General features: G+C 47.6%; 1 protein-coding gene across 1 annotated transcript in view; it reads left to right on the top strand.

The window, feature by feature from the left end:
• Positions 1–20843, top strand: part of LOC134737719 (ephexin-1-like) — a 42858-nt gene extending 22015 nt beyond the window's left edge. The window contains exons 2-3 of the mRNA XM_063648117.1: positions 16053–16394; positions 20691–20843. Coding sequence (XP_063504187.1) covers positions 16127–16394; positions 20691–20809 — 387 coding nt within the window. The 5' untranslated portion in view covers positions 16053–16126 and the 3' untranslated portion in view covers positions 20810–20843. The remainder of the gene's footprint in view (positions 1–16052; positions 16395–20690) is intronic.
• Positions 20844–23168: the final 2325 nt, after the last annotated feature.

Below are 23168 nucleotides of genomic sequence, written 5' to 3'. Positions count from 1 at the left end.
TTTTTATTATGAAGGGTTGTTGAATTTTGTCAAATGCTATTTGATGTCATATGCCTAATAAGATGATCATGTTTTTGTCCCTTGTTTCATTCATATGGTATATTACACTAATTGATTTTTGCATGTTAAACCAACCTTGCATTCCTGGGATAAATTCTACTTGGTCATAGTATATAATTCTTTTCATATATTGCTGGGTTCAATTTGGTAGTATTTTGTTGAGGACATTTTCTTCTATATTAATAAGAGATATTGGACTATAATTTTCTTTTCTTATGACTTTTATCTGGTTTAGTAGCCCTTCCATTTTTTATATTTGTGAGGCCTCTTCTATAAAATAACATTTTTAGAGATAAGAATTTATTTCTGGGCTGGCCATTCTGTTTCACTGATCAACTACTTTGTACCAATACCACATTCCTTTTATCATTGTAACATTTAATGATATTTGGGAGAAGAAGGCTCTCTTTATTATCTATATTGCTCCAAAAGTTTGAGCTAATTTTGGCTGTTTATCCTGCAGATGAATTTCATAACCATTTTGTCAAAACAGTCTGATCAGTTTTTTTTGATGGGATGGCACTAAAACTATAAATATTAACTTGTATTAAATATTAACTGACTTATTTTTAATATTCCATTTTCCCATCCAAGAAAAACTCATGCTTCTCTAAATATGCAAGCTTCCTTTCATCTCTCAAGTTTTTCCTTTATATAGGTTGTTTGTATTTATTCATACAATTATCCTGTGTTTTCTGGCTTTGTTACTATAATACCATAACTGGAATCTCTCCACTTTACAACTTGTTTTTGTTGACATGCAGTGAGTCTATCTTATTCAGCACCTAGGCTGAATTATTTGTAATTCTAGCAGTTTCAGTTGGTTCTTTGGAGTTTTCTAGGTATACAAGTCACGTCACCTACAAATTATGATTGCTTTAGCTTTCTTCCTGATAACTTATTTGTTTTATGTCTCATTACGCTGATCAAAACTTCTGGAAACATTTTAATAATGATGAGAGCAAGAACCATACTTTTATTGGGAGCATCTCTGATTTTTCACCATTACCATGTTTAAATGTACACAGTCTCTTCTTTACCATGGTGAATTTTCCTTCTAGTCTCATCTTTAAATGTTTTTGCTGGGGATTGGTATTTAACTTTGTCAACTGACCTACCAATGTGCTATATTGTATTAAGACTTTCTAATGATTATGAAATTGCCTCAATTTTATTAAGTTAAATCACTCTGAAAACACTTTGATAAAGAAATTAAAAATCTAATTTAACTGTTCATCCTTATTCCACACCTAATTCTTTGGGAAACCACAGTTTTTGAAAGTATACATATAAAACAGCTTTATTTTTCCCCATCATGACCTCTAACTTCTCTCTGTCTAGACTCATTTCTCTGCTGCATAGCAGGGGTCTTGGTGGTTTGTTGTCCAGGTCCCATAACTTCCCTGTCTCCTTTAGTTTTTAGAATAGACTCATTTCTGTATTTAAGGTTCTGTGTTAGTCATTTTTTCTCAAAAGACATATTTAATTTTTGAATACATAATACTCTGGCATAGTTTTGTTTGTTTGTTTGTTTGTTTTTGAGACAGAGTCTCACTCTGTTGCCCAGGCTAGAGTGCAGGGGCACGATCTCAGCTCACTGCAACTCCGCCTCCTGGGTTCAAGTAATTCTCCTGCCTCAGCCTCCTGAGTAGCTGGGATTACCGGTGTGCACCACTATGCCTGGCTAATTTTTGTATTTTTAGTAGAGACAGGGTTTCACCATGTTGGCCAGGCTGGTCTTGAACTCCTGACCTCAAGTGATCCACCCACTTCGGGCTCCCAAAGTGCTGGGATTACAAGCATGAGCCACTGCACCCGGCCGACATAGCTTTAAGAAACAAAAATGTATTAAAAGGTATATACCTTAAATTCTTCCTCCCAGCCCTACTCCCCAACTATCCAGGCTCCTTCATCTAATTTAATCTTATTTCAGATATATGTGTGTTTGTGTGTGTGTAACCATTGATAATAATTTTGATACTAATTTCTTGTAACTCCTTCCAGAAATTTTTAGGCACATTTGAATAAATTTGAATACATTTCCTTCTTTATACGGATAGAAACATACATAATATACTCTTCTATTCTTGCTTTTTTTTCTCGATTTTTCCTAGCATCCTTTCCTGATCAGTACTGTACATAGAACTTCCTCTTTTTTGCTTTTACAACTGCATCATCTCCCATTTGTGAAAATGTTTAGAATTTTCTCATCTGTGGGGCCAGTTTCTGATTAAAAGACACCCCGGTTGCTTCCAATTGCTTGCCCTTGAACAATGCTGCCATGAGTCACTGGCTCCAGGATGATGCTGGAGTGAGTCACCTGCACCCAGGACACTCCCTACAGTGCAGGCAGATCCAGGGGCCAAATTCCTGCAGGGGAGATGGCTGGGTCAAAGCATATTTGCTTTTTTATTTTGACAGGCATTGCCAAACTGCCCCGTAGGGCTGGAATCCATATAAACTCCCACCAGCAGGGATGGCGGCTGCCTGCTGCCCTTGGCTGCACCAATTACTCTTCAAACTTTTGAGTTTTTGCCAATATAGCAAGTGAAAAAAGACATCTCAGTATGGTTTGGATTTTCTTTCCTCTTATGAGGCACGGGTTGAAAATCCTTTCACAAGATTTTAAGGGTGATTTGTATCAACTTTCTGTGCGCTGTTTATAGCCTTTGCACATTTCAGCCACGTTACAATTTTCCAAAGTTCAATCTCATAGTGTTCAAAGCTCTTCTTGCAGACAGTTTGGGGAGTGGCAAGGAGCTGGCCTGGAGCCACTCTCCCCACCTCCCCTCCTCCCCCAGTGGTGGGGGAGGCAGCAGGGATCTGCCAGCTAAGGCACCTCTACTCGACCAGCTGCGCACAGCGGTAGGCGGCATCCCTCTGGGGTCTTTGAGGTTGTCACACACACACACACACACACACACACACACAGAGGAGACCATCCCTTCCAGAAGGGTGACCACATCTCCCTCTGGCCCTGGGGGCACATGCCTGCTTGCAATCCCTTCTCCAGCTTGGGCCTCCTATTGCTTGGCCCAGTGGCCATCTGGGCAGTCCCCAACCCCTACCACTTGCTGACATTTGGGTTCCAAAGACTCTCAGGGAACTCCAGGGTCTTCTTGTAAAGGGCTGCTCCAAAGGCCATGGAGAACAAAGATAAGGCTGAGGGGGTTCATTTTCTTCAAGGACACACAAGCCACAGTCCCTTTGAGCCCCATGGAACAAAGTCTTCCAGCAGGTCCCTACCTTCAGAAATCCTCCAGCCCAAAGCCAGCTCCATTCCCATGGGCAGCGTATTCCCATATCTCAGCACCATAACCCTAGGCTCTCAGAACCCTTTCCCAGGAGACTCTGGAACGGGCCCATGGGTTCCACAGCCCTACGACCTTCCAGCTGGGAGCCTCTCCTTCCTGCAGGGAGCCCTGGGCCTTTCCGGGGCTTCTTTGGAGCCAGCTTCCTCTTTGCATGGGCTACAGCACCCCCAGAGGGCCAAGCTCCTCCCTTCTTCTTCCTCTTCTTTTATCTGAGAGTGGGGACTACCATAGGAGGCACACCTCCCTCAGTGATCCCTCGGGTTGCCAGCAGACAGACCCAAGCTACAGCAGAAATTTGTTTGGCCTTAGCAGCAATTCCAGAACATCAGAAAAAGTCCTGCTCTGGCCAGGCAGGGTGTCTCATGCCTGTAATCTCAGCACTTTGGGAGGCTGAGGCAGGTGGATCACTTGAGGTCAGGAGTTCAAGACCAGCCCGGACAACATGGTGAAACCTCATCTCTACCAAAAATATAAAAAATTAGCCAGGCGTGGCGGCGCGTGCCTGTAATCCCAGCTACTCGGGAGGCTGAAGCAGGAGAATCGCTTGAACCTGGGAGGCAGACGTTGCAGTGAGCCGAGGTCATGCCACTGCACTCCAGCCTGGGCAACAGAGTGAGACTCTGTCTCAAAAAAAAAGAAAGAAAGAGTCCTGCTCTGCATCTTACAATGCCTCCAACACTTGATGTATGCTTCCTGCTGTATATGTTTCCCCTCTAATTTTGTCTTTTGACTTATAAACTGTGTATATAATTTTTAAAGATATTTAATTGACAAATGTGGAATATGTTCAAGGTATACAATGTAATGACGTGATAGATATATACATCGTGTAGTGATTATCACAATCAAATTAACACATCCATCACCACCTATGCTATATGTTAGATCCCCAGAACTTGTTCATCTTATAATTGAAAGGTTTTACCCTTTGACCCACATCTCCCCTTTGCCAAGGACCCCCAGCCCTTGGCAAACATTGCTCTACTCTCTGCTTCTAAGAGTTTGACTTTTTAGATTCCATGTATAAAACCATGCAGTATTTTTCTTTCTGTATGTGGTTTATTTCACTTAGCCATATACAGAAAGCTCAACCAAGCTCATCCATGCTATTGCAAATGGCAGGATTTTCTCCTTTTTATGGCTGAATAATATTCCACCACATATATGTACCACAATTTCTTTATCCATTCATCTGTAGATGGACATCTGGGTTGATTCCACATCTTGGCTATCATGAATAATGAACATGGGGGTGTAGATATCTCTTCAAGATGCTCATTTTATTTCCTTTGGATTTATTTCCATAAGTGGGGTTGCTGGGTCACATGGTAGTTCTATTTCTAATCTCTTGAGGAACCTCCATACTGTTTTCCATAACAGCTGTTCCAATTTACATTCCCACCACCAGCACACAAGGGTGCCCTTTTCCCACATCTTCTCTCACCAACACTTGCTCTGTCTTATCTTTCTTATAACTGCCATGCTGACAGGTGTGAGATGGTATCTCATTGTTTTGTCTTTTTCTAATGATCAGTGATCTTGAGCGTTTTTTCATGTATCTGTTTTCCATTTGTATGTCTGCTTTTTTAAAGAATTTTAAAGCAAAAGTCAATCTTCAGCAATGCTTCAACATTTTACTTTTTATTAGCATATTTAGTGGAAGAGCCTGCTGGTCCTGCCATAAACTGAATTCTTTTTTTTTTCTTTTTTTGGACGGAGTCTCGCTCTTGTTGCCCAGGCTGGAGTGCAATGGCATGATCTGGGCTCACTGCAACCTCTGCCTCCCAGATTCAAGCGATTCTCCTGCCTCAGCCTCCCAAGTAGTTGGAATTACAGGCGCCTGCCATCACACCCGGCTAATTTTTAGATTTTTGTTTTGAGACAGACAGAGTGTCTCTCTGTCGCCCGGGCTGGAGTGCAGTGACACAATCTCGGCTCACTGCAAGCTCCACCTCCTGGGTTCATGCCATTCTCCTGCCTCAGCCTCTCGAGTAGCTGGGACTACAGGTACCCGCCGCCACACCCAGCTAATTTTTTTTGTATTTTTATTAGAGACAGGGTTTCACCATGTTAGCCAGGATGGTCTCGATCTGCTGACCTCGTGATCCGCTCGCCTTGGCCTCCCAAAGTGCTGGAATTACAGGTGAGAGCCATTGCGCCCGGCCTAATTTTTGTATTTTTAGTAGACATGGGGTTTTGCCTTGTTGGCCAGGCTGGTCTTGAACTCCTGACCTCAGGTGATCCGCCCGCCTCAGCCTCCCAAAGTGCTGAGATTACAGGCGTGAACCATGGCACCCGGCCCATAAACTGAATTCTTAATTTTGCCTTCTAGTGCAGAGGTAGCATCTTCCTGTGGTATGATTGCATTGGGATTTTAATGGGAAGTTGGGAACTGGGATTAACTCAAGCTGTTATCTCATCTAACAGTTTGCTCAGGTCTTCCGACAATATAGAACAAATTCCAGAACTCCCTATACGTGGCAGAAGGAGAAAGGGAAGGAGCACACTGCCAGATATCAGGTGATGGGGGAAGGTTCTAGTCCTGGCTGTTGAAGCTCTGTGACCCCAGAAAGCCCCTCCCCTTCAGCAAATGGCATTGTGGCTGGAGAGATGGCTGGGGGATCCTGAGAGCTGTCCCCAATCTCCCTGTCCACTCTCAATTCCTTATTTCATTTCCTAATTTGCCTGCTTTTCGTTCATTCAACCTCTTACACTGAGAACCCACTATATGCAGATATGCAGATCTCCAAATCATTAACTTCTCAATCTTACGCTCCGAGCCCTTTGGTTCCTTGAAGAGCTGGCTTTACAATTCCATCATCCGCAGCTTTTTTGTAAATAAAAATAAAACGTTTAACTTTTCAGAAGTTCCATTGTCTGAAATTTCCCTGCCCTGCCTAATGCCTACCAAGCCTGCCGCCTCCTTCCCCAGAGTCCTCCCGACTTCTCCTTCCTCCATCACCTACACCAATGGCTCATTTGTGCTTCGCTTGCTGCGGTTCATGCAGCTCACGGTTCCTCTTCTCCATCACGCTGTCATTGGCCTTTTTTGCTGGCCGGAATGTCTAGAATGTTTCACCTCTGGCTCTGCCTCTTCCCTGGAGGGCTCTCTTCACATCACACATTATAGATACAAATCCATAACCTACGACTCTCTGGCATTGGACTTCCTTCCTGTAAAAAACAAATTGTCTCAAACTCTCTATACCACTGTCTTCTTCCTAGGTTTAAAGTTAATTTCATGCCGGGCATAATGGTTTACACCTGTAATTCCAGCACTTTGGGAGGCTGAGGAAGGATGATTGCTTAAGGCCAGGAGTTCCAGACTAGCCTGGTGACATAACAAGACCTCCACCCCTACAAAAAAAAAAAATTGAAAATTAATCGGGCATGGTGGTGTGTGCCTGTAGTCCTAGCTACTGGGGAGGCTGAGGAAGGAGGATTGCTCGAGTCTAGGAATTCGAGTATGCAGTGAGCAATGATGGAGCTACTGCACTCCAGCCTGAGTGACAGAGTGAGACCTTGTCTGAAAAAATTAATTTCAGTGATTTCTGTCCCAGCATCAGGAAAGGGCATGCTCTTCACATTTGACGTACCACTTCTCTTGCACATGATGTTTGTCAGAGTTTCTCATCCACTTCCCACTTTTGCATGAACATTCTAGCCTGGAGGATGTAAAACTGAGCAGCAAGGAGTGGGAAGAGGTGGCCCTGGGGTGGAGAGGCCCGGACTCGGGGCCCAGCTAGACCATGGCAGCCACGTGGGTTTAAGAACGTTCCTTAATCTCACCAGGTTTCAGCATTCTCGTCTCTAAAAGAGATGTTGTTTGTATTAGAAATTACGACTGTTAAACTGGTATTCAATGAGTTGTTCCTGTAATTCATACTTAACCTTCCAGGTTAGTCCCAACCCTACACGAGACCCGAGACCAGGGCACAATGGGCCATTTCCAAGTCCAGCTTCCCCCATAATCTCCCTCTGAGCTCAGGCTGGCTTCCCCCATGCATTCTTGCTTCCTCTCCTAGCGTGTTAATGAGCTCTGCAGCCTTAAGGAAAGCCGGGGGCCATCCTTACTTTTCTCCCTCTTAAGCCAAGGCTCCCTGGCTTCCTTCCTGCGAGCCTCTGCTCAGACAGGCACCCCTGACCTCTCAGCTAACCCTGCACCCCCCAAACCTGCTTCAGGTATTTCCATCCTCAGGAGGGTCTCCATTCTCCCCTTAGGCACCAAACTGCTGCTTTCTGCCTTCTGCCCTGGTCTTGGTCCTAAAAGATCCCCTCCTCCTTCCCTCACCGCTCGGGGACCCTCCTCTCTACCTCCTGAAGCCGACGCTGCCCCCAAGTGGCCAAGGCGTAGTAGGGGCTCCCCCCACCCCCAGGTACAGAACTGTCTAGGCTTCCCGGCCTTGCTCCAAGCTCCCCTTCTCCAGCCCCTTTCCTGTTACTGCCCCTCCCCACTGCTGGCTCCCCAATTTCTGAATTTCCACTTAAGATTTTTCCAGGATCTTTCTCTGCCTCTCACCTTGGTTCACGCTCAGAACACCAAAATGCCCCAATGGGCAGCCATCCCCAGGGCAGGGTGACAGCTGTCTCCCTGTGTGATTGATTGGCTTCTCCACCTTTTCCACAACTGTCAAGGGTTCCATTAGAGAGCCATGCCATGCAGGTCTTCCTCGGACACGGAGTGTCTTCTGGGGCCACTGTCCCAGCTCCTTCCCTTGCAGGGGCTTTTCTGCCAAACCAGAAACTTTATCGGTGCCTCCTTCCTCTGTCTAAATCCTCCTGTCTCACTCTCCCAACTTTGATCCAGGAAGAAAAAAGGCCCAAGGCTGCTGGGCACAGTGGCTTAAGCCTGTAATCCCAGCACTTTGGGAGGCTGAGGCAGGCGGATCACCTGAGGTCAGGAGTTCGAGACCAGCCCGCCTAACATGGTGAAACACTGTCTCTAGTAAAAATACCAAAATTAGCCAGGTGTGATAGCGGGCACCTATAATCCCAGCTATGCAGGAGGCAGAGGCAGGAGAATCGCTTGAACCTGGGAGGTGGAGGTTGCAGTTAGCTGAGATCGTGCCACTGCACTCCAGCTTGGGTGACAAGAGCAAAATTCTGTCTCAAAAAAAAGGCCCAAGACAAACCTGTGCCTCCTACCTGGGAAGAGGCTAAGGTACCAATTCAAGGACCAGGAAGGAACGTGGAAATGATGCAGGTGACCTGGGATCAGCCAGTCCCTCTCTTAGGGGTGCTGGGGGCACCTTTTGCTTCAATAAGCCCCATCTTCCTGCTCCCTTGATGGTAGGTTCAAGCCCTTCTTGTCACAGCAAAGGTGCCACCATGCTGTCCCCCCATCTCAGGCCACACTTCCTGGCCACCTGCCCCACCTGGACCCTAACACACCCCACAATCTCCACAGGTGCCCTGTGTTCCCTCCTTGGAGAGACTGATGATGTTTCAGTGTCACCTGCTGGACAGCAGCTGCCCGTGTGCTCCTGGCCTGGGGGCTGCCCATGCCTCCTGCTGGGCTGAAGCTGAAATCCAAGGTCCCAGCTCCAAGGATTGACCTCCAGTGAAGCTCCCCCAGTCCCAGTCCCAGTCCCCCAGGGCTTCGGCCTCCCCTGTGATCTGCTCCTCACCAGTACCTCCCCTGCAATGGGCTCTGCCACTTCCCTCTCCCTTATAGTCCTTTGTTCCCTCTGGTGGCCCCTACGAGCTCCAAGGAGGCCAGGCCCATCTCACTGAGTTGTCCCCAGCACCTAGAGGGGCCTGTTCCCGAGCAGGTGTATAAACATCCAGTGGATTCACCTTGCGTACTGCCGAGACAGAGCCAATTTATTAAGACAGGGGAATTGCAATGGAGAAATAGTAATTCATGCAGAGCCGGCTGTGTGGGAGATGGGAGTTTCATTATTACTCAAATCAGTCTCCCCAAGCATTCTGGGATCAGAGTTTTTAAGGATAATTTGGCGGGTAGGGTCTCAGGAAGTGGAGAGTGCTGATTGGTCAGGTTGGAGATGGAATCGTGGGGGTTGAAGTGAGGTTTGCTTGCTGTCTTCTGTTCCTGGGTGGGATGGCAGAACTGGTTGAGCCAGATTACCACCGGTCCGGGTAGTGTCAGCTGATCCATCCAGTGCAGGGCCTTCAAAATATCTCAAACACTGATCTTAGGTTTTATAATAGTGATGTTATCCCCAGGAGCAACGTGGGGAGGGTCAGACTCTTGGAGTCAGAGGCTGCAGGACCCCTAAACCGTAATTTCTACTCGTGTAGCTAATTTGTTAGTCCTGCAAAGGCAGACTGGTCCCCAGGCAAGAAAGGGGTCTTTTTGGGAAAGGGCTATTAGCAATTTTGTTTCAGAGTCAAACCATGAACTGATTTCCTTCCTATAGCTTGGCCTGTGCCCAGGAATGAACAAGGACAGCTTAAAGGTTAGAAGCAAGATGGAGTTGGTTAAGTATGATCTCTTTCACTGTCACAATTTCCTCAGTTATACTTTTTGCAAAGGCAATTTCAGGTGCTTAGGAGGCCCTCGGCCCTGGGGAGGAGACATCCCCCTTTCTCTTGTTTTCCACCTTCTCCTACCCTTACCTCTCCATTCCCCTAGTTGAGAGGCAGAAGACGATAGCGAGAGATGGCAGGGCTCCAGCTGCCCCTTCCCTACTGGCACCAGTCCTTCTCCAGATCAGGACTCCTGTTTGCCACTGACCTGCGCAGGGACTCCACGTGCCCTAGATCTGGCCAAAGCAAGGGCCGCTGCTCTCACCCAGGCAGCTTCTCCCTCATGCACCTGCTGAGGATGCCCTGGTGGCCATGTTCCCCTAGGACTTTGCCTGAGGGGGCTCTAGGGACTAGCAAATGGGAATGCTCTGAGAGCTGTCTGACTCACGCCTGTAATCCCAACACTTTGGGAGGCCGAGGTGGGTGGATCACTTGAGGTCAGGAGTTTGAGACCAGCCTGGCCAACATGGTGAAACCCTGCCTCTATTTAAAAAAAAAAATGTAACCAGGTATGGTGGTAGGCATCTGTAATCCCAGCTACTTGGGAGACTGAGGCAGAAGAATCGTTTGAACCCAGGAGGCAGAGGTTGCAGTGAGCTGAGATCGCGCCACTGCACTCCAGCCTAGGCGACAGAGCAAGACTCTGTCAAAAAAAAAAAAAAGAAAAGAAAAAAGAAATGCAGTCTCAGCCCCCACCCAGGACCTCCTGAGTCAGAATCTGTGATTTAACGAGAGCCCTGGATGATGTCTGCATTTAGATGAGATCCAGTCTAGAAACCTCACCTCTCCACACCCACCTTGCCCCTCTCCACATGCCCTGTGCCTTCCTCCCCTGCAGTAGCTGGTGATTGCTACAGCTGAGCCTGCAGCCAGCTCCCCACAACTCCCCACCTCCTTGTCCCCTTGTGTCCTGACCTCCCAGGACACTGATTCACGCACTGATTCATGCAGCCCAGTGCTGGGAGGTGTAACAGCCACCTCAGCTCCTGGGCCTGAAGCTGTACAACTAACATGGAGACAGCCAAATAGAGCCCCCTCCTGGCTCTGATTCTTCCAGGCCTGCCTTCAGTCCACAGTTACAACAGCATCTTTTGACCACATCACAAGTCCCCCCAGCAAATGAGTCAGATAGCTGTAGCGTGACCCCTGTTGCAACATTTGCCAGCCATGCGACCTTGGCCAGATTATCACAGCTCTGAGAGTGGCAGCTGCCTCATCTATAAAGTGGGGGTAATTATCACACTGACTCATGCGGAAGTTGCGAGGCTTGGCTAAGGTAACTCATCCGTTCATCTATTGCTGTAAAAAAAAGATGTTTACAGAGTGTTGTTGTGTGGCTGGCATCAGGAACAACAGAGACCCAAACAGACCAAGTCCTGTCCTGAGGAAGCTTATTAGGAGGAATGTGGACAGACATAGAATGAAGATGTGAGTCTCATGCCAGCAGGTGCTCAGGGGGTGTAAATGAATGAACGAATGAATGAATGAATGAATGAATGCAAGCTGCACCTCCCTCAATCACAAAGCTACCCCCAGGCTCCTCCACCCTGAAGTTACCACGGAATAGAAAGACATAGGTCTAAAGCTACAGAGGAACTTAAGGGAACATCAGAAGATTGGGGTGGGGGAAGCTTCTGGGTTTTCTGGCAGTTAATGGCTATAGACGAATCAAAGCAATTATAAAAAGATTCCAGACGTAGAGCACATTTGCTTAAAATAGTCTATAATTGCAGCGGAATTAGAATTGTTTTACAGATAGTTTTACAATCTCTTCGTGTGTGTGTGTGTGTGTGTGTGTGTGTGTGTGTGTGTAAAATCATCTCAGAGATGGTAAGATCTGGGAATACTTCTTCTCAGGGTTTCAGAGCCTCCTCATTTCAGGGAGAACAATCCCCCTGACTCTTAATGTACCACGAACATCCCTCTAAGGACTCTCTGAGCCTCCCTGGATCACCAAATTTGAGAGCTAGAAGCCGAGAACACCCACCCACCCCATGTTTTCTGGACAGGAAACTGAGGCCCTGACTTGCCCGATGTTAAGCCCATGATTACAGGCAGCTGGAAATGGAGATTCGAACCCAGGTCCCCTGACTCCTGGCCCAGTGCCCTTGGTGGTATATGGTGTGGGCGTCCTTGCATCCCTGACACCGCACAGTAAACGCTGGTGATCAGCACTGACACAGGCAATGTCGACAGAGCAGCAAACACAGCACAATAGGCTACAGAAGCCAGACACCCAGCCTAGGCAGCATGGCAAAACCCCATCCCTACAAAAAAATACAAGTATTAGGCGGGCGCCTGTGCTCCCAGCTATTCAAGGGGCTGAGGTGGGAGGATGGCTTGAGCCCAAGAGGTCGAGGCTACAGTGAGCCATGGATGAGCCTTTACTGCACCACTGCACTCCAGCAACGGCGACAGATCGCCAGCTCCACCTACACAACAGAAAAGGGCAAACCAAGACTCTAATTGGTGGTTGCCGGGGCTGGGTGCATGTGGCAGGGACTGACCTCCGCAGGCACAAGGGGACTTTTCCCTGGTGAGGGAGCTGTTCTGTACCTTGGTGGTGGTGGTGGTTACATGCACTGAATGTGTTTGTCAAAACTAATAAAAAGAGTAAATTATACCTCAAGTTATTTTTGTTTCGTTTTGTCTTGTTTTTGAGATGGAGTCTCGCTTTGTCGCCCAGGCTGGAATGCAGTGGCGCAACCTCAGCTCACTGCAACCTACGCCTTCCTGTTTCAAGCGACTCTCCTGCCTCGGCATCCCAAGTAGCTGGGATTACAGGTGCCCGCCACCACGCCCAGCTAATTTTTTTTTCTTTTAGTAGAGACTGGTTTTCACCATGTTGGCCAGGCTGGTCTTGAACTCCTGACTTCAAATGACCCCCCGCCTCAGCCTGTGCTGGGATTACAGACACGAGCCACCACGCCCAGCCCCTCAAGTTTTTAAGATGCAGCCTAAAATAATGATGATACTGATAATAATAATAACCTTGAAAGCCAAAAAAAAAAAGTTCATGTTAGGATCACAACACAGAGGCCCCGGGGGTCCCCTTGTCAGAGCCAGAAGATGCCTGTTAGCAGCTCAGTCCAGTGTCGGTTAGGGATTTCTGTCCACAAACTTTTCTCCTGGGAGATTCCTCAACCCAACACCGCAAAACCAGTGTGCTCTGACCCAAACCTGGCTTCACTCCTGCTTCCCAGACCAGGAGTGGCATTCTGCCAGGCACCCAGGCCCGCAACAAACATGGGGCCAGCTCCCTCATCCACTGCTCTCAAAACCACCACAAATCACTGACCTGCAATTCTTCCCATTCCTCCCTGTAGCTCTGACCTGGCCAGGTACTCACCTGTGTGCCATCCCCCTCAGGACGGGCTCTATGTCCCCCACCACCCTGCCTGTGCCTCCTGCTCCGGGCCTGCCAGGGCCTCTGGCCACCAACAGGGTTTGCTGGGTGAGCTCCTCGGTCCAGCAGTCAGAGGCCTCCACAGACTGGCACCAAAACACACAACGAATGCCGACATCATCCACCCCCACACCCACCCCACGGGACCCCTGCCCATCACTGTCCGCAGGTCCAGCTCTTCACTGAAAGCAGCCTCAATGCGAGGGTTTGGGTGAGGTGGTAAGCACAGGGGCCAGGGAAAGAAGAGAGAAGGCAATGCCAGGGGCAGGCAGGCCTCACTGAACTCTAAAACCTCAACAGCCCCTCCAGCCTCCATCTGGACAGCTCCAGTGACAGGGACATCAGCCCCCGAAGCAGCCCCTCCAGCTCTGGGGAACTCGGACACTCATGGTCTCCGCCTTACACTGAGCTCAAGGCCATCCTTGTCCCTGGTTCTCATTCTGCCCCCAGGTTCCCAGAGGTCAGATGGGTGACAATGGTGACCTCGTCCCTCCCGAGTCTCTGCCCGTCCCTGCAGCCACTTTTCTGGTGGATCAGGTTCCCAAGTGGAGCAAGCGCAGGGGTCCCCGTTCATCTGGCCAGGATGGAAGCCTCTCTCTCTCTGTCCTCTTGCTGGCTCAAGAATGGTTTCGCTCTTATTGCAACCTCATCCCCTCAGTGACCCAGGTTAAACTTGCTGTGAACGAAAATCACCCCATCTCGCTGGAGCCGTGCGTTCTTTGCCACACATATGACACGCATTGTCCTCCCAGGCGCTCCCGGGAAGGGTGCGTATTAATGGTCCATCCTAAGTGTGTCCTCCCAGCCACTGCACAATCCTCTCTGGCCACCTGAAATAGCAGCGTTGCTTTCTAGTTGGAAGGGGCTTCACCGACCCTATAGTGCACACTCCAACTTCATGGATCAGGAAACCGAGGCCAGGACCAGAAGGGTCAGGTGTTGCTGGGTCCCCCAGCCGACCGTGGTGGGGAAGGCACTCCCCAGGTCCCCATGAGCTCAGGTTGTGCCCCTGCACGTGCCCCAGCTGCTCTGAGGCAACCTCTGAGTACGTTAATGCTCATTTCTGCCTAGCTGACAATTTATAGGGAAGGTGGTTAATAGAACAGGACCAGCCCTGCAACAGGTGGGAAGGAGGTGCCATCCTAGGGCAAACCTTCTGATACAAACCTGTGTCGGAAGTAGCCTTCAGTCCTCAAATCCCCCTACCTAGAAAGTCCTAATTCCTATCTTAGGTAAACAAAGGCATTCTCAGCCTGGGGTAGGGGAAACCCAACCTCCTGACTATTCTACCTGACCACCTGCCCTGAGATCAATAGTGTGGGGCTGGCTGGTGGGTGTAGAAGAAGGTGTTTGGGAACTCAGAGGGACTCCAGAGGAAGAGGTGTGGGGAAGAGGAGGGGTGCTGTGGGAAAGGAGGCGTCTGAAGCCCAGCCCTCCATGCTCCCCATTTCACAAAGGAAGACACAGACAAAAGAGGTGGTTCTTAAGCTTCCTTCAGTCTCTGACCTTTTTTTTTTTTTTTTTTTTTTTTTTTTTTTTTTTAAAGATAGAGCCTCACTCTGTTGCCCAGGCTGGAGTGCAGTGGCAAGATCTCTGCTCATGGCAATCTCCACCTCCCGGGTTCAAGTGATTCTCCTGCTTAGCCTCCCGAGAAGCTGGGACTACAGGCATGTGCCACCATGCCCAGCTAATTTTTATATTTTTAGTAGAGACAGGGTTTCTCCATGTTGGCCAGGCTGATCTTGAACTCCTGGCCTCAAGTGATCCGCTCGCCTCGGCCTCCCAAAGTGCTAGGAGTATAGGCTGGTGCCCGGCCGAGTCTCTGACCATTTTGAAGGTATAATGGAATCTCTGGACCTATAGGCCAGAAAAATGTATATGCTCATACACAGCCTTGTACCCCGAAAACTTCCATAGAATCCATGGGACCCCAGGTTTCAAGCCCTCGGATGAGTGGAGAACTGAGAAGGACTCCTAGCTCGGCTTCTCTGTCTAACACGCTGTCCCACCAGCTTAGACCCACTAAGAGCGTCCACACAGTCCCTCGCCCTGAGCACCTCTACCCTAGAAGGAGGTCTTGGTGGGGAGGGAGGTGGGGTTTGTTCCTGTTGTATCCCCCTTTTCCTATGAAAAGTGTCCTAGTTCAGATGACATGCTATATGGTCACCCCGGAGGGAGGTAACCATTCTATTTCTCCAGCCCATGGTGGGGTGGCCGTGGGATGGGGGGACTTTATTCTTCCACCACGGCCATACATCGTTCCATCAGAAATACCACTAATGCAGCCACTAGACTTGGCCGCCAGCTGATGGCAAGGTTTGTCGCCTTGGGGATCAACCTTGTCCATGTCTAAACTTACCATTGTGAGACATTGCACCAGCTGACAACCTTTTCTCATCTTCCGAGACTTTCTTTTCCTGTCTAGACATTTACGGTCCCTCTCAATGCTTTCCTGGAATTCCCTCACTATTTCTGCTACCCTTTTTCTCTGGAATTATTTAAGAAGTGTTTATTGGAATGTAGTTTCGCAAGCCACTTTAAACATTTCCCCCTAAAAGTGCATCCTATGAATGATATAAACAAATGGCAATTATAAAATGATACATGAATGCCTCCAAATTGCAGAGATTAAGCTGTAATTTTCAGTGGCAAAAACGTGGATACCAGGATGTGCAGATTATCCCACGTTTCATCAAATTCGAATGGGAGTGGAGTTCCACAGTCTGAATAGAATACTTAGCCTGATGACTCTAACTGAAAATTGTTTTCTATCTATTCTAAAGCACTCAAACCAGTGAAGCTTGGGAAAGTCATCGACCTCCAGTCGTTCTGCTGAAAAAAAGCTGGTTCTATTTCCATGGAGACCAGGGAATCTGAAGATTTGGAAAAGACCTGGAGGAAATCAGCAAGTGATCAACGGAACACTGATAATGAACCAGCCAAGGTGAAACCTGAGTTACTCCCAGAAGAAGAGGAGACTTCTCAAGCTGACCAGGATATCCAAGACAAAGAGCCTCATTGCCACATCCCAATTAAGAGAAATTCCATCTTCAATCGCTCCATAAGACGCAAAAGCAAAGCCAAGGCCAGAGACACCCCCGAACGGAACGCCAGCTGCCTGGCAGGTCAGTATCAGGGACAGCTGTCACGGCTGTTCCCTTACATCCAATTGGAGTCATCAGTGCCGAAAAGTCCTCATTAAATGAGAAAGGATAAGTGGCATTGAAAAGTACCAAGGACAGTTTCAACAGGGTAGTGCATTTTAAAACCATTATTAAAGAATCCAAATTCCTCCACTATGATGACGTGTGTACTTAGGAGAAAGGGTTGACCCAAATTAGACAATTAGACAGGCTTCTACTGAAAAGAGATTTCTTGTTCTAGAACTCAGCAAAACACCCCTCGCTGTACATGCATTCTAGGAGGGAGACAGAGCCATCCACATTAGGGGTCATCTGGGAACATGAATTGTCTCAGTGATGAGGTTCTGTCCTGTTCTCTCACTGTGACTGTCATAGCCAAAACTTCTGCTGCTCTGAAAATAAATGAGATTAAAACCTTGGGAACAGATTTGCAGCAAGACTTCTTAATCTTTTAGACCAGTGCCTAGCACATTTTATCTGCTCAAAATATATGTATTGAGCAGAATAAAGTTCAGAAAACTTTACAAATGGGTTGTTGGTGCTACAGACTCTTTTCCTTGTGGCATGCTCCTGTGGCTGACGGGCAGCCCGCTGGGGGTGCAGAATGTGTGACAGTTTCCCAGCCCTGGAGGCACAGCAGCTGCCACCAGACTGTATATGCTACCCTGAGTGTGCCAGAGTGGCAACCCCTGCTAAATCCAGAGACTTCATCAGTGCATTCAAAAGCATTCATTAAACCCTGTATTGGGTAGCTGTTTGCCACACGTTAAACTCCCCTCAAAATATAGAGACTTAAAACAACAATATTTATTATTTCTTATGATTCTGGGGGATGGTTTAGTGGTTCCTGTGTCTGGGCCAGTTTACCTAACCTCTGCAGTCAGCTGGCGGCTCTTCTGGGTTTGGAAGGTGGAGGACAGCCTCACTCATCTCTCTGGTGGTCTGTGAACTGGGACTGCCTGCCTCTGCTCCACGTGGTCTCTCATCCCCCAGCAGGCTGGCCAAGGCTTATGCACATGGAAGTCGGGTTCTGAGAGAGCAAGAGCAGAAGCTGCCTGGCATCTTGAGGCCTAGACTGAGAGACTCAGACCTTGCATAGTCCTTTGCACCATGTTCTGTCAGTCAAACCAGCCCACAGGCCCAGCCCAGACCAAAGTGGGCGGGGAAATTGACCTCACCACTCCACGGCGGTAGAATTTGTGGCTGTTGCCATCCACCACAAACACTAACAAAATCATGTATCAAGCACTGAGTTAAGCAAGAAAAATACAATGATTGAAATACTATCGTCATGGAAGCTCAACTTTTCCATACGTTTGAAATTTCCCATATACTAAAAGTTAAAAGCACATTCTCACACACAAGGAAGCTGGGGTCTCTGCCTTTGAGGAACGCACAATATTGTAATGATGTCATTTTAATGCAAGCCATGTGTGAAAGTTTACAGGAGAGATAAAGGCAAAGCACTAGACCCTTCTGCTGGGATTAGGAAAGGGCTTCCCAAAGAAGATGATATTTCAGATGAGTCTTGACAAATGGGTAAGGACGACCGGGTGCAGTGGCTCACGCCTATAATCCCAGCACTTTGGGAGGCCGAGGCGGGTAGATCATCCGAGGTCAGGGGTTCGAGACCAGCCTGGCCAACATGGTGAAACTGTCTCTACTAAAAATACAAAAATTAGCCGGGCATGGTGGTGCATGCTTGTAATCCCAGCTACCCAGGAAGCTGAGGCAGGAAAATCACTTGAACCTGGGAGGCAGAGGTTGCAGGGAACCAAAACCATGCCACTGCACTCCAGCCTGGGCAAAAGAGTAAGACTCCATCTCAAAAAAAAAAAAAGGATAAGGACATGGCTGGGGAGAGAGTGGGAGCAAACTTGGTTGATTTCATGCAGGTACACAGTGGCTGTGCTAGTGTGCTAGGCAGGCATTTCAAGGGTATTCTTACCATACCCATTTTACAGATCAAAAAATAAACAACTGAGGCCCACAGAGATTGAGCCACTTACCTAGAATCACACAGCTATTGTGTGGTACAGATTGAGCTAGAGTTCAGATCCTTCTGGCTCCAAAGCCTGTGTAGATGGAGAAGGGGGTTACAGTAGCTCCATCCCACAGAAATATGCTGCAAGCCACATACATCATTTTAAATTTTCCGGTGGCCACATTTAAAAAGTACAAATAAATGGGTGAAATTAATTTTAACAATGCATTTTATTAACCCAGCAGATGCAAAAGCTACCATTTTATCCTGTAGTTAATAATCAACATAAAAAATATCAATGAAATAGTTTACATTCCTTTTTTTTGCACGAAGTCTTTGAAATCTGTTGAGTATTTTATATTTGCAGCCCCTCTCAATTTGCATGCCAAATTTTCATTGGAAATACTTGATCTGGATTTAGATTGCATAAAATGTACAGTCAGAAAAGTGGATTTACATACCTAAATTGATCCAAATACCCTTAAAAGTTTCCCAACAACTGAATCAATATGAGTTTGTACTTTTAAATGCAAATTACATTAAATAAAATGAGAAATTCCCCTCCTCAGCCACTTTTGCCAGCCACATTTCAAGTGCACAATAGCTACACGTGGCTAGCGGCCACCCTATTGGACAGGGCAGGGGTAGGGCATTGTAAGCAGACAGAAAAGCAGCTGCAGCTGCCAAGGTTGGGGGTCAGGGAAGTCTTTCGGGGTTGCAAGAAAAGGAAGGCGTAGGGCTGTGTCTGGGATGAAGCTGGGGAGGGAAAGAGGGCCACTGGGGTAAGAGCCTCGAGTTTGTGACCTCCCCAAGCTGAGCCAAGGATGCTGACACCAGATAGACAGAACAGTGCCATCCCCGAAGGTGGCCTTTATGTCCAGCCGTAAATGTTTTCATCAGATTTGCAGGGGTTGTTTGTTTGTTTGAGATGGAGTCTCGCTCTGTTGCCCAGGCTGGAGTGCAGTGGTACAAGCTCAGCTCACTGCAGCCTCCACTTCCTGGGTTCAAGCGATTCTCCTGCCTCAGCCTCCCAAGTAACCGGGACCACAGGTGCCTGCCACCATGCCCGGCTAATTTTTGTATTTTTAGTAGGACAGGGTTTCACCATGTTGGCCAGGCTGGTCTCGAACTCCTGACCTCAAGTGATCTGCCCACCTCGGCCTCCCAAAATGCTGGGATTACAGGCGTGAGCCACCATGCCTGGCCTTGCAGTTTTATTTTTACGGTGACTCCTTCATGTCACCTCCTTGGAGCGAATTCTTTTGACTGCTCAGTACTTCCTGATCCAAGAGTCCAAGGAGAAAATGTCCTGCTGACCTACATGGTGAGAAAGAGCACAGGGTGGGGGCTGGGGAAGAGAAGGAGCAGACAAAATGGGCTACTGGGTCACTCCACAGCCACCAAAGAAGCTCATGATCTTGAGTCACGATGTGTGATTTGGGTCTGGAAGGTGTGGGACATTCTTTGTTTCATCTGCAAAATGAGTACCCCTTCAAAATCACAGCAGATCATTGCCTAAAAATCCCACCCCCGGGTGAGCAGACTTTCTGGGGGAGGCTAACTTGACTTGGTATTTCATATTGATTAGGACTTGGGAATTGTTAGGTGCTAAAAAATTCGCAAGTTGCCAATGATTTTTGACCAGTAGAAATAACACCAATGGTTATGGTTTTATTGCCCTCTAAACATTAGCCAGGTTTGTATTCTTATTTCCAATATCTTTTTTTCCACTGACTAAGTATGTATGTTTATGTATACGTAAATGTATATGAAGTTGCTTAAATCATCATTATAATTTTCTTTTTTTTTTTTTTCACCCAGGTTGGAGTGCAGTGGCACGATCTCAGCTCACTGCAACCTCCGCCTGCCAGGTTCAAGCAATTCTCCTGCCTCAGCCTCCCAGGTAGCTTGGATCACAGGCATCCGCTACCACGCCCGGCTAATTTTTGTATTTTTAGTAGAGACGGGCTTTCATCATGTTGGCTAGGCTGGTCTGGAAATCCCGACCTCAGGTGATCCACCCGCCTTGGCCTCCCAAAGTGCTGGGATTACAGGTGTGAGCCACCACACCCAGCCCATAATTATAATTTTCATAGAGATGGCATCCCAGGCCATCTGACACAGCATAAGGTGTGACAAACTCCCCTTCAGGGAGTGAAGGGAGAGACACCCCTTCCCACTCTGCTTCCTCCACCTTCCAGCGTGACTGCTGCTACTGTCCTAGGCTTACAGAGAATTGCCTGAAAAGGGTCGATCTGTATCTTCTAACTTGCTGCATTTCTGAAATGTCACAGATTCACAGGACAATGGAAAATCTGTAAATGATTCCCTGACCTTGAATATCCCCCGGAGCAGAATGCCTCCTTGCAGAACAGCAATGCAGACAGGCCCAGGAGCCCAGAAAATGAGGTAAGAGATGGCAGATCATGAGGAATGCTGGTCTGGGAAAGATGCACCAGAGGTCATTGCTGCAAAGACTTGACACGGTTACAAGGGTGTCATGTTAAAAAAAATAATAATAACTTTTGGTTGCCCATGCTAAAAAAAATAAATAAATAAAAACTCCAAAATTAAAAAAAATAACTATTGTTTTGTACAGTAATTTTTTAAAAAAATATTTGTGGGCAGTGATGGGGTCTTGCTATGTTACCCAGGCTGGCCTCAAACTCCTGGGCTCTAATGATTCTCCAGCCTCAGCCTCCCAAAGAGCTGGGATTACAGGCACAAGTAACAAAAAAACTATTGTTACTCCTCTGTCACAAAACCGGGAAACTTTAAATACTACATATATCAAGAAATAGAATAGAAAAATCACAGCCCGGCGTGATGGCTCACACCTGTAATCTCAGCACTTTGGGAGGCCGAGGCAGGCAGATCACTTGAGGCCAGGAGTTTGAGACCAGCCTGGCCAACATGGCGAAACCCTGTCTCTACTAAAAATACAAAAAAAAAAAATTAGCCAGGTGTGGTGGCACTGGCCTGTAATCCCAGCTACTCGGGAGGCTGAGGGAAGAGAATCGCTTGAACCCGGGATGTGGAGGTTGCAGTGAGGTGAGATAGAGCAACTGCACTCCAGTGCTGGTGATGGAGTGAGACTATCTCAAAAAAATGAAGGAAGCAGGGGAGGCAGGGAGGGAGGAAGGAAGGAAGGAAGGAAGGAAGGGGAGGGAGGGAGGGAAAGATAGTTCACTGTATCTTGGCCAAGCAGAGCAGCTCGTGCCTGTAATCCCAGCTCTTTGGGAGGCTGAGGCCAGAAGATCGTTTGAGCCCAGGAGTTTGAGGCCAGCCTGGGTAACATAGCAAGACCCCATTGAAAAAAAAAAAAAAATCACTGTACCACCACCACCCAGAGAGGTTTTATTATGTTGTAAATGTGCTTCAAGTCTTTTTTTCTATATGTTTATGCATCCTTCCTTTTCATAAAATGACATCTTACTATAAAATATTCTCCAGTATGACTGGATTGTGATTTATTAATTATGCTCCTATTGTTGGGTTTTGGGTATTGTATCAGTCAGTACCGAATTCAGCTGCTTATTTTAAAACATAGCACAGCTTAACACGGCAGAGATCTATTTGGCTGTTGTGTGAAAGAAGTCTAAAGGGTCTTGACCATGGCTCCTTCATGCCTGCATGGACCCAGGCTCCTTCTAGCTTTCTACTCTGTCATCTGTCAAGGTGACTGCCAAAGCTCCAGCCATCACAGCCACAGTTCAGGTGGAGGGAAAGAGAAAAGCCAGCAAGGGAAGAGCGCGGCACCAGCCAGGTCTGCCCTGCTCTTAAGGAGATTCCCTGAAGCCCACCCAACCATTGCTGCTGATATCTTATTGGCCAAAACTGGGTCACATGGCCACCTCCACCAGCAAGGGAGGCTGGGAAATGGGTGTGTCATTTAAAAGCAGGTCTGGGCCAGGCTCGGTGGCTCATGCCTATAATCCAGCACTTTGGAAGACTGAGGTGGGTGGATCACTTGAGGTCAGGAGTTCGAGACCAGCCTATCCAACAGGGTAAAACCCCGTCTCTACTAAAATATACAAAAATTAGCCGCATGTGATGGTGCATGCCTGTAGTCCCAGTGACTTGGGAGGCTGAGACAGGAGCATCCCTTGAATCCAGAAGGCGGAGGTTGCAGTAAGCCAATATCGCGCCATTGCACTCCAGCCTGGGCAACAGAACCAGACTCCGTCTCAAAAAATAAAATAAAATAAAATAAAAGCCAGGTCTGGGCCGGGTGCAGTGGCTCACACCTGTAATCCCAGCACTTTGGGAAGCCGAGGTAGGCAGATCTCCTGAGGTTAGGAGTTTGAGACCAGCCTGACCAACATAGAGAAACCCCATCTCTACTAAAAATACAAAATTAGCCAGGCATGGTAGCGCATGCCTGTAATCCCAGCTACTCAGGAGGCTGAGGCAGGAGAATCGCTTGAACCCGGGAGGCAGAGATTGCGGTGAGCAGAGATCACACCATTGCACTCCAGCCCGGGCAACAAGAGCGAAACTTCATATCGGAAAAAAAAAAAAAAAAAGTCAGGTCTGTTTCTGCCCTCAGTAAATGGGTTCCATCAGTGAGGAAGAAGGGGACAGTGGATACAGGGGAGGCAACAGCAATCTCTGACCCAAGACAGTTTCAAATTTTTGCTGTTTTGTAAGCCACACTATGATAAATATCACTGTGGCAAAACCTAATGCCCAGCCCTCATTATTTCTTTAAGCTAAATTCCTAGAAGCTTCACAATCTCTACAAATCCCTGAATGGCTACAGGGAAACTGTA

Source organism: Pongo pygmaeus, chromosome 11 (assembly GCF_028885625.2).
Source record: "Pongo pygmaeus isolate AG05252 chromosome 11, NHGRI_mPonPyg2-v2.0_pri, whole genome shotgun sequence".
NCBI lineage: Eukaryota > Metazoa > Chordata > Mammalia > Primates > Hominidae > Pongo > Pongo pygmaeus.
The sequence above is the reverse complement of the archived record's forward strand: the minus strand, read 5'-3'. Positions and strand labels throughout refer to the sequence as shown.